Raw genomic sequence first — 15,708 nt, forward strand, 5'->3', positions numbered from 1 at the left:
TTGCATAGGATGGTAACCGAAGAAACCTGCAAATAGCTTTTGCAATAAATCTCGAAGAATCTGGGGATGACTAGGATTTCTTCTTAACTAACCTAAGAAGACATGTTGTTCCGCAACCCGATGTATACATTATTTTTGATAGGGGCACCGAAATACAAACTTCTTTTGATCGATGTTCAAGCCTATAGAATCGTGCAAACTATGGATATTGCTTGCATCATATAGGATCTAACAACATGGTCCGATACCATAAGGATGCAGAGTGGCGACATGTCATTAACATGGGCACGTTGTGCATAGAATTTCTTTTTTATATAATAGTTTAACATATACATTTGGATGGTTTTTTTAATACTATATTGATTGTCGTCGATAGGGTATGAGCTCGTCCAATATCAATTCCATGAAATGTTGGAGAGACTATGGGCTGTAAATTGACTAGGTGTGGAGTACCTTGATGGAATACCAAAAGAATAGTGAACGCAGTCGTATGATAGAGGACTATGATACGGGCACATGAGCACGAACCTAGTAGAATACCTTAATTCCATACTGAAAGGGTGGAACGACGGAAATGTGCAAGTGTACACAATTGTTATCAAGTAATTAAGTGACAAGTAAATGTCGAGTTATTGTACCCGCAGGGACTGCGTAAGAAAATATTTATGAAATTCAATTAAAAACACTTTGGTGAAGGAAAATTGTTTGTTTTGAAAAAAGGTTTAATAAAACTAGATTTTAACTAAGTAAATTAACTAAGAAGGATAAAAATTCCAATGCACGATTTCTGAAAAACAAGTTTAATCAATATGACATAATTGTGTTAGATCAATTACATTTCTTAACTTAATATTATTAAAAAATGCTCATGTTGTTACGAATAAATTCATGAAAACTTGGTAATTTTTAACTATAGCACATGAGACTTACAAAATTAACTAATCTCTTGAACATATTACTATGCCAATTCAAACAATTACTCAATTTTAATAAGCAAGTAAAAGATTAAGTGAAGTAACAATATATTCTGCATTGAAATAGTTTAATCACAATAATTTTGCAAGTTATGCTAGGCTAAAGTACCGTTTAATACCATCGCTAATTTAACCCTCAACTACCTTAGAAGATTAAACATGCATTGATTAAGTATTGTGTCAATTAGTTATAGTTTCAATATGATTAATAATTAATTCATTAATTACCTTACAATTATAATGCAAGTATAACATAATCATGGTTTTACTTAATCAAACAATTTACTAAGACATATAACAATAGAAACATGATTTTATAAACTTAAGTAGACGAAATGTAATCAACCTAACACGAATGAAATTTAAGCCATGTTAATTAAATTTAGAATAACAACATAACAAATATTCATAGACATGTTCATAACAACAACAAGAAAAGTTAAAGGATAGTAAACTAAAATCAAATCTCGTGTTTCTTTGAAGCCAGACTAGTGAGCTCCTCTCCTTCTCCGCTCATTCTTGTTGTTGCATGGCTTCTATAAGCTCTTGAATGCTACTACCCAAGGTGGTTGAAGGGCTCTCTTCCAAGAGGGAAATCAGCAAAGGAAATAAAAGGGAAAAAATGAGAAACAAATGAGAGAAAGTGAGTGAAAGAGAGAGAGATGTGTGGAATGAAGGTGTGTTCAAATGAGTAGGTGAAGGGGTATTTATAGGTGGGATTGGCTGCTAAAAATAGCAAAAAATCAGTAGCCATATGCCCCCTTGGCTGGCCACACATGTGCCAAGTTTGAATGCTTCAAACTTGCTAAATTTAGCTTGGGGTGAATCTTTAAAAGCACAGAAAGTGGAGTGGTTTGAATGCAATTTCAAGGAGATTGGGTCAGCATGTTGGACGGTTTTGGGCAGTTCGATTGCTCAGTTGGATTAGTCTCTCGTAATAGCACAACTGGGCATCATATTCATATTATAATTAATAATAAATATTTAACCCAAAATAAATTGAATAAAAATTAGAATTAATTATATTATGTATTAATATCAATAATTTCGACTGTCTTTGTTTTAAAAACTAATTCGTCTCGATACTTCAAAAATTGCTTCATGATTTTGTGCTTCTAGTAGTGTTTGCCAAGCGAAATTTCACCATTTGTGCAAATCTGTCGAAAATAAATCAAAATTTATGAAAATTTATTATAAATTAATTAAAATTAAATATGTTAATAATTTAAGTTAAATTTAATTATTTTATAATTATATTATATTTTTCGACAAGAATTACTACGAAGCTGCATGAATTTGAGTTAAAAAGAGCATGAAAAAGTCTATACATTTTTGTGTTTCCACACCCCCAAACTTAATTCATTGCTCGTCCCGAGTAATGGACAAATTGAAAAAAATTTCTTACAAACACCTTTGAAAATTCCTTCAGAAAACATTTTCCCCAAAATTATGAATTTAGTATATACTTATGCTCAAGAACAAGAATTTTGATATTTATGCCACTTAAGTATACATATCATTCAAATTAATCTCAAATATTATTATGATAGTAAAAATAGACGAAATGCTTTCTTAATAGATACATGTTACATCCCTACTAATTTGATTTTATTTCCTTATTTAAGATTAAGCTGTAATCGTCGAGTTTAATTTATGCCTTCATATGTTGAACATAGCAATTTCTCTCCACTAATGTAGGTAGCATAGAACCTTAAATCAATAGGTTTTTTAAATAGGTTGTAATGTGGCTAGGCTAGGGGTAGGTAAAAGATAGATAAATTTAGGGTAAATACCCTAGACTCAGCTTGCTTCAGACTTTTAGAATAATTGCCTTTAATACGCCAACTTATTTTTCTTTTATATGCTCTTTTGTACTTCTATTTCTTTCGAGTACATATGCTTTTGTTATGTATTTGATACTTCTTTTCAACTCCCCTAAACTTATTTCCAAAGAATATTCTAAATAGTACTAAGTCTAGTGTTTGAGACAATTTAAAGAATATTATGAGAGAAGTGATGACTAAATATTGCAAATGTTCGATAAAATTAGGCCATATAGTCTCAAAGTTGGGTTTCAACGGATAAAAATTCATCAAGGTTGGCTTGAAAGGCTCAAACGGTCCAAAAAAAAGTTTGCCTAAATCATTTTCAACATTCCATGCTTCCTAGGATTTTGCCTCAAGAAATTACTAAGTCAAATCTAGAGACTTAAACTTTCATGCATGCCTAGCTTTCCTAAGGAACTAAAATTTTTATGGTATAATTTACATACTTTATTAAGAGTACATTTATGTCATAATTCAGCTAACATAAAAATTATTGAAATAATATAACTTTATTCATACTAAAGTTTAGCATACTTAACAAAATTTCAAATTTTTGAACAAAATATAACCTAACCATAATTAAAAGAAATATTTATCCTGAGAGGAAATAATTTTAATTTTTCAGTCCCCCTTACTTAAGTTGAACAATGCCCTCATTATTAGAAGTGAATAGATACTATACACCAGGTAGGACTTTAGAAAAGAGGAGGTGAGTCAATTTGATCGCTTAAGTACCAAGCTCTCTCTAGATCCAATCCTAGACATGTATATAACTATTGCCACACTTTGTACTTTGCAACTTGTTCCTTTTTTATTTATGATTTCCACCTCTTGTTTTATTATGCGAGAAATAAAAATCCTAATAGAACCTAATTCTAAAATAACCTAGGAAATAAAATAACATAAAGTAAAGATCCCCCTTTTTTATTTATTTGCAGATTCCTCAGAATCAGACTCATCTTTTGTTCCATCATCTTTGTTTTTGCATGAATCGCTTCATTCCATCTTCGATATTGGACTCCATCATTCAAATATAAAATCTGGAAATTCAAGTACAAAAATAAATGGGTCATTGAATATTTTCATAAGAGTGCTTCTCAGTGAGTTTTCCTGTATTTTTTGAATATCTCCGGTAAGCTTGTTGTTGCCATTGCATATGTTGCATTAGGTCCATTAACTTTGATAGCTCATCATGAAGATCTGGGTAAGGAGATTGAGTTCTGAATGTTGAGGTTGCCATGTTAGGTTCGGTTATTGAATCTATTGGTTCTGCCTTATCAAGGATTTCAGCTGACTGCATTGGTTCAATCTCTATGGGATCTTTTTCTTCTTCTTCGGGATCCTCGCCCTCTTCAGCTCATTGCTGCAGAACAGAATCTCTGGCTATTTGGTAGAGGTCCCAATCTGTGATTATACCCTGGCTATAAATGGTCTTCTTTACGTTTGCAAGAATTTTAGCTTTCAAGCACAAAATTGTTATCGTAAAGGGAAATTAAGTTGGGCCAGAATGTCTAGCGGCACAATTTCACATTTCTCTCAGATAGATTTTTCACACATCGTGTATAACAAGACCATTCACTCTAATGAAACTGTAATCCCATGTGAAATAGGCATAAGGCTGAATCAAATGAAATAGAACCATATCTTTACTAATGGTGTCAAATAATCTCTACGACACGTGTGAGTTCCATGCTTTGACATAGTCCACTTAGAGCCCGATACTGTAAGTTCCACGAGAATTTCTAGCAAATTTTTAGCCTCAATATTTCTCATCAAAGAAGAGTATTCATCGTCTTCAAAATCAGATAAATCAAAGAATTCATTAATAGCGTTCAAGCTTATTGGTACCTTGATTTCTCAAAAAGAAACTTCTATTAATTCATTTGAGGTCAAATTAGCATAAAATTCACGAACTAACTCTTCATCTGCACTAGGTCCTTTTTCACAAAACAACTCCCAATTGAGAGCTTCAGCAATTTTTTGAATGCACGCCGAGAAATTGATATAGTTTCTTTCTTTCAACGTAAAGCCTTTTTTAGGGAGCATTTGCTGATTTTTGAAGATGCTATCGTAACTCGCTTTAGCTTCTTCACAGTGGACTTTGTTTTGTGATTCTTTAACTTGGACAGAGGCGCAGGTTCTTTTGTGAGGCATGATTAACCTGAACATAAGATGGAAACAAATATTTTCTAAAAAAATTAATTAACTTAAAAATTTAACAATTAATGAAATTTGAAAATAATTAAAATTTAAGAGAAAAAGAATTTCTTACCACCTTTGTGTAAAGAAAAATAAGACCTAATAATAAAAACTAAATTAGGAGCAAAATAATTCGAACGAGGATTGGTTGGAAGGTGATCGTGATATGGTAGCAACAATTTTTAATGGTGATATGGTGTAAGGGTGACAAGGGCATTGCGGTTTGTGCAAGGTTGCGCACGGGTTGAAGGAAAGAACGGCAACAACAGCGATGCGAGCAAAGCTGATGGGCAAGCAAGGCACGAGCAGGGTGAGCGTGAGCAAGTAGAAAGGAGTGGTGTGCAAAAGGTGCTGGTAGCGTGCAAAAGGCGTCGGTTGGATCGAAGAAGGTAGGTCGCAGCACGCAGGAGCTAGTGCGGGAGTTGCTGGGTAGGTGCGCCAAGTGCGTGCAATGGGCATGTGCAGCTTCTGGTTGAATGGAGTTGCTGGGCGGTGTTACTGGCGGTGGTTAAGAGCTATAGCACTAGGTGGATTTGGATGCTAAGGCTGACGGTGGAACGGGTGTATGGGGAATTTAGATGAATGGTGTGAATAATGGATGAAGGAGGTGGTATTTAAAGTGATAGAGGGTAAGAGTTCAATTAGAATTCTTAGAACAAATTAATAATAAAATATTCTAAGTCCTAATGTAATATAAAGTTAATAATAATAATAAATAATATAATGTACATTAAAATATTATTTGCTATTACTTTATTTATTAAGATAAATTTTATTAAATTTTGATAATAAATTTTATTAAATTTTGATAAAATTTAAACTAATCCTAATTCTATACAAAGTTGATAATAATTAGTATACATTATAATAAATATAATTATATATTAATTATTATCACATTATTTATTAAAACTTAAATTAAAAACCTTTATTTTAGTTGCCTTTAAAAATATTTACAAAAGAGAGCTAATTTTTATATTTACAAAAGAACAACAAAAATTTTCAAATAATTCAATTAAGTACTAAACTTAAAGAAAATTCGAAAATTGAGCTGCAATTAAAATTTGGATCAAAATCAAACCTTTTATTTGAAAAACTAAAAATTTATTTTTCCATTTAGGGAATAATTTCTCGGAAGATTATGTTAGAATCAATTCCCAAGAAAGATTGGAGGGGTTACAAGCGATCTCGCTTTAATTCTAATCTCCTAGACAAAATTCATTTGAACATACTAATCTCAAAAATATACCCTAAATCATTTATTTAAAAGAAAACAAGAAAAAAAGTATCTGATAAAATGAACGAGACTTTATCTCGCCTAATTTCATCCCTTCAGTAATGTTTTAAGCAGTGAGCATTGACTCGAAAATTATCTCCCTTACTTTGAAGTTCGACAACTCTATATGAAAAAGCTTGGTGAGTTGTAAATGGACCGGACCAACGTGATTTTAATTGACTTGGAAAGATCCTTAATCTGGAATTGAATAACAAGACTTGCTGACCTGCTTCAAACTCTTGAATTCAAATGTGCTTGTCATGCCATCTTTTAAGTTTTTCCTTGAATAGTTTGGCATTCTTGTATGAGAACATTCGGAACTCTTCCAACTCATTGAGTTGAAACATCTGTTTCTCTTTAGCAAGCTTAAGATCCAAGTTTAGTTGTTGGAGAGCCCAATAAAATTTATGTTCTAATTCCAAGGGCAAATGACAGGCTTTCCCAAAAACCAATCTATAGGGTGACATCGCTAAAGGTGTTTTGTATGCTGCTCTATATGCCCATAAAGCATCGTCAAATTTTTTGGACCAGTCTCGTCGGTTTGGACAATCTACCTTCTTGAGTATGCCTTTTATCTCTTTGTTTGCCAGTTTAGCTTGCCCATTTGTCTGCGGATGGTAAGCTGTGGCAACCTTATGCTTCACTCCATGTTTATCGAGTAACCATTTCAACCATTTGTTCATAAAATGGGACCCATAGTTCCAAACCTTGTGAACACATGTTTCTGCAAAAGCTTCATCACAACATTGACATCGTTCATGGAATATGCATTGCCATCAACCCACTTAGACACGTAGTCTACTGCTACCAATATATACTTGTGACCAAAAGACGAAGGGAAAGGACTAAGGAAGTCAATACCCTAAACATTGAATAATTTTACCTCAATGGTGTTTGTTCGGGGCATCTCATTTCTGTTGGTGACGTTTCGAACCCTTTAGCATCGATCACAACTTTTTATGTAAGCATACGCGTCTTTGAATAACGTTGGCCAAAAAAATCCAGCTTGCAATACTTTGGTTACAGTACATGTACCTCCAAAGTGTCCCCCACTTGGAGTTATGTGGCAATGATATAAAATCTCATGTACTTCACCTTCTGCCACGCATCTCCTGATCATTTGATCTGCACACTTTCTAAAAAATTATGGTTCTTCTTAGAAATAACACTTCACATTGTGAAGAAAAATTTTCTTTTATTGATATGACTTATCAAAAGGCATCACACCGCAAGCTAAATAGTTAGCAAAATCAACAAACCAAGGGGTATTATGGATATGATTTACCTTAGGTATATGTTCATTTGGGAATGTCTCGTGAATGGGTATACTTGAAGAAGTCCCTTCTTGCGGCTCCAATCTGGACAAGTGGTCTGCTACTTTTTTTTCTACTCCCTGTTGATCTTGAATTTCTAGATAGAATTCTAGGAGTAGAATTACTCATCGAATCAACCTTGATTTAGCATCTTTCTTCGCAAGTACTTAATTATTGAGTGATCTGTATAGACAATCACTTTGGTACCTACAAGATAAGATCGAAACTTGTCAAAAGCAAACACAATAGCAAGTAACTCTTTCTCTGTTACCGTATAATTCAATTGATCTCCCGTTAGAGTCTGACTTGCATAGTAGATGGGATGAAAAACTTTGTTCCTTTGCTGGCCCATCACATCTCCTATCGCGAAGTCATTTGCGTCACACATCAATTCAAATGGTAAAGCCTAGTCTGGTGTGACAATGATTGGTGCCAAAACTAATCGATTCTTTAAATCATTGAAAGCTCTTAAACACTCTTTATTTTGAAAATCATGTCATTCTCTAATAATTTCATAAGGGTTTAACAATTTAAAGAAGTCCTTAATAAATCTCTAATAGAAATCGACGTGACCTAAAAAGCTCCTAACACCCTTTACAAATGTTGGAGGTGGGAGTTTCTTGATAACATCTACCTTTTCTTTATCTACCTCGATTCTATGTTTCGTTATTTGATGCCCTAGAACAATACCTTTTCACACCATGAAATGACACTTTTCCTAGTTGAGTAAGAGGTTTGTTTCTTCGCATTGCCTTAGTACCTTGGCTAGACTGGCTAGGAAATCATCATATGTATCTTTGAATACTGAAAAATCATCCATAAACACTTCTCAACCATGTCAGTAAAAATAGACATCATACATATTTGAAATGTAGCAGGTGCATTACACAAACCAAATGGCATGCGTCTAAATGCAAATGTATCGTATGAACATGTGAATGTTATTTTGTGTTGATCTTCTAGCACTATTGTAATCTGATTATACCCCGAGTATCCATCGAGAAAATAGTAATTGTATCACCCCGCGAGTCTATCCAGCATCTTGTCCAAGAATGGAAAAGGAAAATGATCTTCCTAGCCGTCTTGTTTAAATTTCGGTAATCTATGCAAATTCTCCATCCAGTAATCGTTCTGGTTGGTATTGATTCCTTATTCTGGTTCTCAACTACCATAATACCTCCTTTCTTTGGCACAAATTGGACCAAACTTACCCTTGAACTATTTGAGATGGGGTAAATATACCCGCATCTAACCATTTTATGATCTTTTTCTTTACCACGTCCTTCATGATGGGGTCCAGTCTTCATTGTCCATCAATCGTCCCTTTCTCACCATATTTTAGGATGATCTTGTGCATGCATACAGATGGACTAATGCCACGAATATCAACTATGGTCCATCCGATAGCCTTTTTTAATTGTTTCAATACTAGGATGAGTTTCTCTTCTTGCTCTTCGGTCAACTCTGCTGAAATAATCACAGGCAAAGTAAAAGTTTTACTTAAATAAACATATTTTAAATGTAAGATAAGTAATTCAGTTCTAATTTAGGTGACTCCTCAATTGACGCTTTTGGCTGGAACGACAACAACAAGGTGGTTGAAGAGCTATTTTCCAAGAGGGAAATCGATAAAGGAAATAAAAGGGAAAAAATGGGACAATGGAGAAAAAGTGAGTGAAAAAGAGAGAGATGTGTGGGATGAAGGTGTATTGAAATGATTAGGTGAAGGGGGTATTTATAGGTGGGATTGGTTGCTAAAAATAGCAATAAATCAGAAGCCATATACCCCATTGGCCGGCCACACATGTGGCAAGTTTGAATGCTTCAAACTTGCTAAATTTAGCTTGGGTGAATCTTTAAAAGCACAGAAAGTGGAGGGGTTTGAATGCAATTTCAAGGAGACTTCAAGGGCTGATTTGCAAGTCAATAAATTATCTATTTTGAGCTGATTGGGTCAGCATGTTGGATTGTTTTGAGCAGCCTGATTTCTCGGTTGGATCAGTCTCTTGTATTAGCACAACTGGGCCTCCTATTCATAATATAATTAATAATAATTATTTAACCAAAAATAAATTGGATAAAAATTAGAATTAATTATATTATGTATTAATATTCATAATTTGGACCTTCTTAGTCTGAAAAGCTAATTCGCCTCGAAGCTTCAAAAATTGCTTCATGGTTTTGTGCTTCTAGCAGTGTCTGCTAAGCTAATTTTGACCCTTTGTGCAAGTCTATCGAAAATAAATAAAAATTTATGAAAATTTATTATAAAATCAATTAAAATTCAATATGTTAATAATTTAAGTACAATTCAATTATTTTATAATTATATTATATTTTTCGAAGAGAATTACTACGAAACTGCATGAATTTAAGTTAAAAAGAGCATGAAAAAATCTATATTTTTTGTGTTTCCAAGGGGATGCATCATTTGTCGGTAACCTCGGTGGTCAAAGAAATGTATTTCTAATTAGCACCCTTGTTTTTAAAATGGGTTGAGACATACACGGGGCAAAGAAATGGCGATCAAGTTTGGTGCGAGTTAGTGTTGAAAGATATTTGGGAAAATGTAGAAATCACGAACTCAATGACTTCTGTGTGTCACTCATGACCAAATATATTATTTCGGGTTAGACAAATGACCTGCAGCTGTGGGAGATTTCAAGCGCTTCGTTATCCATGTGCACATGCAATTACAACATGTGCCTCAACACGTGTATATTGCAAGACATACATTGAAGAAGTTTACAAACTTGAGCGCAGTATAATATTTAAAAATCTAAATTTCCACCTGTCTCGGATGAAATCATGTGGCCACCTACCTTGCACGCTCCTTTCGACTTGCTACCAAATAAGAACTTGGAACGCAAGCTGAAAGCTGGGTAAACACAACTCGGATACAAGGAAATATGAATATTCAGAAGTGGAGAGACACACAGAGGTTATGCGATTACTATAGGAACCGAGGACATACGAAGCCAACATGTCCACATAACCTGAGAGCATCGAGGAGAAGAGCTAATTAAAACACTAGCTCATGCAATGAAAATACTAACTTATTGGTTTATTCATTAAATTTTCTATATAGAGTAAGTTAATATTAATTATTGAAGTAAGATATATTACAATACGCAAGCCAAAGTTTTAATCTTTTTCCTTACCTTCTGAGCAAATCTTTACTTTATCAAAATATTGCACTTAACAAATGGATGAATAAAAACTTAAATGAAAAGGTAACATAAATAATTGTAAATTTTAAACTCATAGCATGATATGGTACAAATCAAACTAATTTAATAAATTTGTTTCGTATATTGTAAATAAGTGTACATTTGGGATGTAAAACTGGAACGATGGAAATGTGCAAGTGTTCAGAATCGTTATCAAGTAATAAAGTCACAAGTAAATGTTGAGTTATTTTACCTACAGGGACTATGAAAGAAAAATATTTATGAAATGCAAATCAAACACTTTGGTGTTGGGAAAAAATGTTGTTTTGAAGAAGTGGATTAAAAACTAAAAATTAACGATGTAACAAAAATAAAAAGTAAAAATTCCAATGCAATTTTTCAAAAAGATAAGTTTTAATCAACATGACATAATTGTGTTAGATCAATTACAGTCGTTAACTTTGAATTACTAAACCCATGTTCTCTAACAGCCCGATTTTGGGCTTAGTCGGAACAGTGGTTTTGGGACCACAAATCCAAGGAGGAAAAATTTATTTTTACTATATTTTTATGGCCTACAATTTCACTGAAATATTTTGTGAAAATTTCGTTCAAAAATTTTGACGTTTGGGCACTCAATTTAGTTAAAAGGACTAAATTGTAAAAAGTACAAAAGTAGAGTTTTATATGTTAAAGGTATTTAATTGTTATGGAATTATAAATTAGGGGTCCTTATATGGTAATTAGACCATTAGTTAGTGATGGAAAAAAATGGACATGAGATAAGTGAAATAGGATTTTTTTTAAGTAAGGGCATTTTAGTCATTTGGTAATTAAAACAAATTAAAAAGACAAAATAAGGCCAAAATCATCATCTTCTCTATAAGGGCTGGCCGAATATCAGGTTCCTCCATGGCTAGGGTTTGTTCATTCTTTCAAGCTTCATGGTAAGTCCATTCTAGCCCCGTTTTTCTTGTTCTTTATATTTTTAAAATCCCGATAATTAGCTTAAGCTAATTTTACCATTAATTCGAGCTAGAATTTATGTTTGGAAAATTACCCATAGATGAAAAGTGTGAATTTTGATGTTTTGTGATGGAATATAAAGCTTAGAATTATGTTAAATGATTTTTGCTAAACGATTTTTAGCGAAAACGAGTGAAACGGTATAATTGTTAAAATTTATTATTGTTCATAAGTGTACGTTAGAGAAAGAATTTGATGTTGATATAGAAGGAAAAAATGTTCAGCATGTCATAAAACATAAGAAAAAGGAATAAAATTTAATTTCCGAGCCTAGGGGAAAAATCATAATTTTGTGAAACTTTAGGGGCAAAAATGTAATTTTTCCAAAATGTGATTTTTGGACTGGATTGAATAATGTGAGTGTAGAATAAGTTAAATGTGTTATTATAAGTCAAGAAAGACAAGGAATTGACTTTGATTAGTGAAAAAGAAAAAAATGAGAAAAAGTGAGAAATTTCCCGATTGAATATTCGGAATGAAAAGGGATACGAATGAAGTGACAGAAATGATCACATGTGTGACATGGACTATGTGTAGGTCACTATGTGAAAGTGAAAGTGATGGTCACGTGTGTAGTACTATGTGTAGGCTATTACGTGTACCAGAATGAAAGGTCGCATGTGGAGTTCTATGTGTAGGCTACTACGTGAACCAGAAAGTTTGATCACGTCTGTAGTACTATGTGAAGGCTACTGCGTGTATTGAATGATAATAGTTACACGGGTGGTACTATGTGCAAACCACCGAATATCCGCTATTATACCGACATGTTTAATGGGATATGAGTATTGGTAAACAAATATGAATATGTGATTGAAATGTGATAAGTTGCAAAAGAGTAATTGGAGTGATGAAGTTTCGTACTGTGTTTACAAAATAAATTGTTGTAGTGCTATGTGAATGATTGAATTTGAAACAGAACAGATTTGAACAGTGGAAGTGATGTTAGTTTGAAAAATCACCAAAAATTGTATAAACTAAATTAGTGGTTAAACGAGATATGAAATTAAAGCTTAATGAGTCTACTTTCATATAAAAGAAACAGAGCAAGCAAAATAGTTGTATATTTTGATATATTTGAATTTTAGTGAGGCGGGGTCGGATTGATTTCGGAATCCCCTATTCTGACTTTGGAAAATAATTAAAAATTGTAAAAAAATAATTATGAGTTATAATTTATATGCTTAGAATCCTTGATGAGTCTATTTTCAAATTAAATAAACAAAAATATCATCCGAATCCTGTACAGTGAGATAATTCATTTTTAGTGAAGAGAGGTCAAAGATGTTGAGTAGTGAAATAGGGGAATTTTTAAAGAATAAACTGTACTAATTGGCCAAGTGAAAAATTCTGAAAATTTTATGGTAAGAAGAAATGTAAGTCTAGTTTCGGGAAAATTAACGGAACTTAATTTGGAGCTCCGTAGCTTCGGATAAAAATAATTTAGTGACTGTAACTCGACTAGAAACCTTTGAATTTAAAAATAACTGAATGGTGAAATTATGTTTAATGCCATTTAAGTGTGTTATATGTATCAAGGATGTGGGATGGAGAGGAGGAGGAAGACATTAAATTATATGAATGAATTGCGTATAATTGGTATGGAGTGGACTGGAATGGTATGGGATGGAATGAAATGGAATGGTATGGAATGGATTGGAATGGTATGGAATGGAAAGAAATAAAATAAAATGTGAAAAATAAAATATACGAATGATTCATGTATAATTGGCTATATGTTCATTTATAATCGATAGACGCTGAATTGAATAGTAAATTCGTGTCGGTATTGAATTTTATTAATAGAAATTGTTGAAATTTTGAATAATATGTTTAGAAATAAAATGAGGTAAATATCGATATTGAATTGTTTGTGAGTTGAATGGGAACTATTATGGATTTGATTTTAAATAAAAGAATTATTGTAGTATTAAAATGCAAATTAGATTGAGAAATTAATTTGAATTGTGAACACAAAGAGTTGTGAATTGAATGAAATTGAAATAAAACATTGAATTGTTATTATTTATGAATTAGTTATTTTGATATATGGATAATGCTGGATGATAATCATGCTTTGTGAAATATTTGTACTCATAAGGATGATTTCAAAGTGTCTTGTTTTTTAGAATCATTTGGTTATGAGATGTCATAAAAATTGTGAGTTTTAGTGGTTGATGTGAATTCTAAGGCTAATTTACTAATCGATTAAAGGAGAAATAAGTTTGTTGATGGTTGTGTATACGAACTTGGGCATAGGATTGAGATATGTAATGTAGTAATATGTGAAATTAACGTTAAGAGGTTTATGATTGTTATTAATGTTGATTTTGGCATAATGTGGATTATTCAAGGTTGAAATAATTTAATGGATAAATTGAGTATATGAATGAGTTGGTATCGAGTTTTATAGACTCTATTTATTATGAATATAATATTCCGAAGACAGGTTGTAAATAAATTTAAAAGCACATTAATAATTTAAAAAGTTTAATTCGGATGAAATTTTGTAAGTCGGTTTAATATGAAGGCAAGTGTATGTGATTTAGTAATGCCTCGTACCCAGTTCTGACGAGGGATACGAGTTTGGGGTGTTACATGTTCATGCTGTTACAAATATTTTCACGACAACTTGGTAATTTTTTAACTACTGCACATACATACTTACTAAATTAACCAATCTCTTGAACATTTTTCAATGCCAATTCAATCAATTAATCAATCTTCATAAGCACATATAAAATTAAGTGAGGTAACAATATATTTCTATATTGAAACAATTTAGTCACAATAATCTTGCAACTTATGCAAAGCTAATGTACCGTTTAATACCATCGCTAATTTAACTTTCAGCTACCTTAGAAGGTTAAACATGCATCAATTAAATATTTTGTCAATTAATTACATTATCAATATGTTTAATAATTAATTAATTTGTTACGTTACATTTTATAATGCAAGTATAACATAAGCATAATTTTATTTAATTGAACAACTTACCAAGCCTATATATTTTATTTTATAATTAAAGTATGAATTTTGATGAAAATTATAACTAAACTGCACGAATTAGGGCTCAAAAGATGTTAAAAAAAGTCTATATATTTTTGTGTTTTCAAAAAAAATTGTACAATTTGGGAAAATTACAAATAACATAATCATCAACGTCCTAAATGTGTGCCACAACTGGGTGGGCGTCGGACACACCTAGGGTTCCGTCATACTATTTGGGTTAACGAGTCCTTATCGACTTCGTCTTCATCTTCATGTGCACGTCAAGGTTGATCACCACAATCATCTTCTTTCTCCAAGGTTGACTACGATCGTGTCCTAGCTGCCCATGGTACATCACCTTCTGTTTGAGTCGACGATTGGAAGGATGACCCACCTTGGTAGAACAACAATGCTTGGGGTGTTTGCCACACTATCGAAGGAAGACTATATTGTGTCGTATAGGCCGCTTGGGAATAAAAGGTGGCATCAATGTGTAATATGGTACGGTTGATGGCAGTCGTGCGAAATATACCTCTGGAGAAGGTGTTGAATGATTGTACCTGTTGTGGTGCTTGTGTAAAATAAACTGGAGCTGAAGATGTTGATGCGGGGAATAATTGTCGTGCAATGATGCTTGTGTCAAATAAACTAGGTTAGAACCAAAAATAAATGAACCATGTTGACCGGGAGGTGATAACTCTTAAAAAGAGTAATATTTTAGACCTCTAGATGGAATTAATTATTTTTAATTAAGTAAATACATTTTCATTTTTAGGATAATTTTAGAACATTACATAATAAAGCTTGGATTGCGCTATAATGGTCATCATTTATTAGTTTTATTACTTGGGGAAGGAAAAGTTATGGTTGTGGTTGGACATAGGTGCAGGTAGAAGAAGAGGATGAAGAGGATACAGAAGGAAAATAAGG

The 15,708-nt window shown here is 32.6% G+C and overlaps 1 protein-coding gene across 1 annotated transcript; it reads right to left on the bottom strand.

Annotated features, from left to right (window-relative positions):
- Positions 1-6,520: 6,520 nt before the first annotated feature.
- Positions 6,521-7,395, bottom strand: LOC128033937 (uncharacterized). The gene is made up of 2 exons (XM_052622436.1): positions 7,311-7,395; positions 6,521-6,999 (listed from the first exon to the last, which is right to left on the bottom strand). Exons 1-2 carry the CDS (start codon positions 7,393-7,395, stop codon positions 6,521-6,523), a joined length of 564 nt encoding a protein of 187 aa, XP_052478396.1.
- Positions 7,396-15,708: the final 8,313 nt, after the last annotated feature.

The sequence above is a fragment of the Gossypium raimondii genome, chromosome 10 (genome assembly GCF_025698545.1).
Source record: "Gossypium raimondii isolate GPD5lz chromosome 10, ASM2569854v1, whole genome shotgun sequence".
In the NCBI taxonomy this organism is placed as follows: Eukaryota; Viridiplantae; Streptophyta; class Magnoliopsida; order Malvales; family Malvaceae; genus Gossypium; species Gossypium raimondii.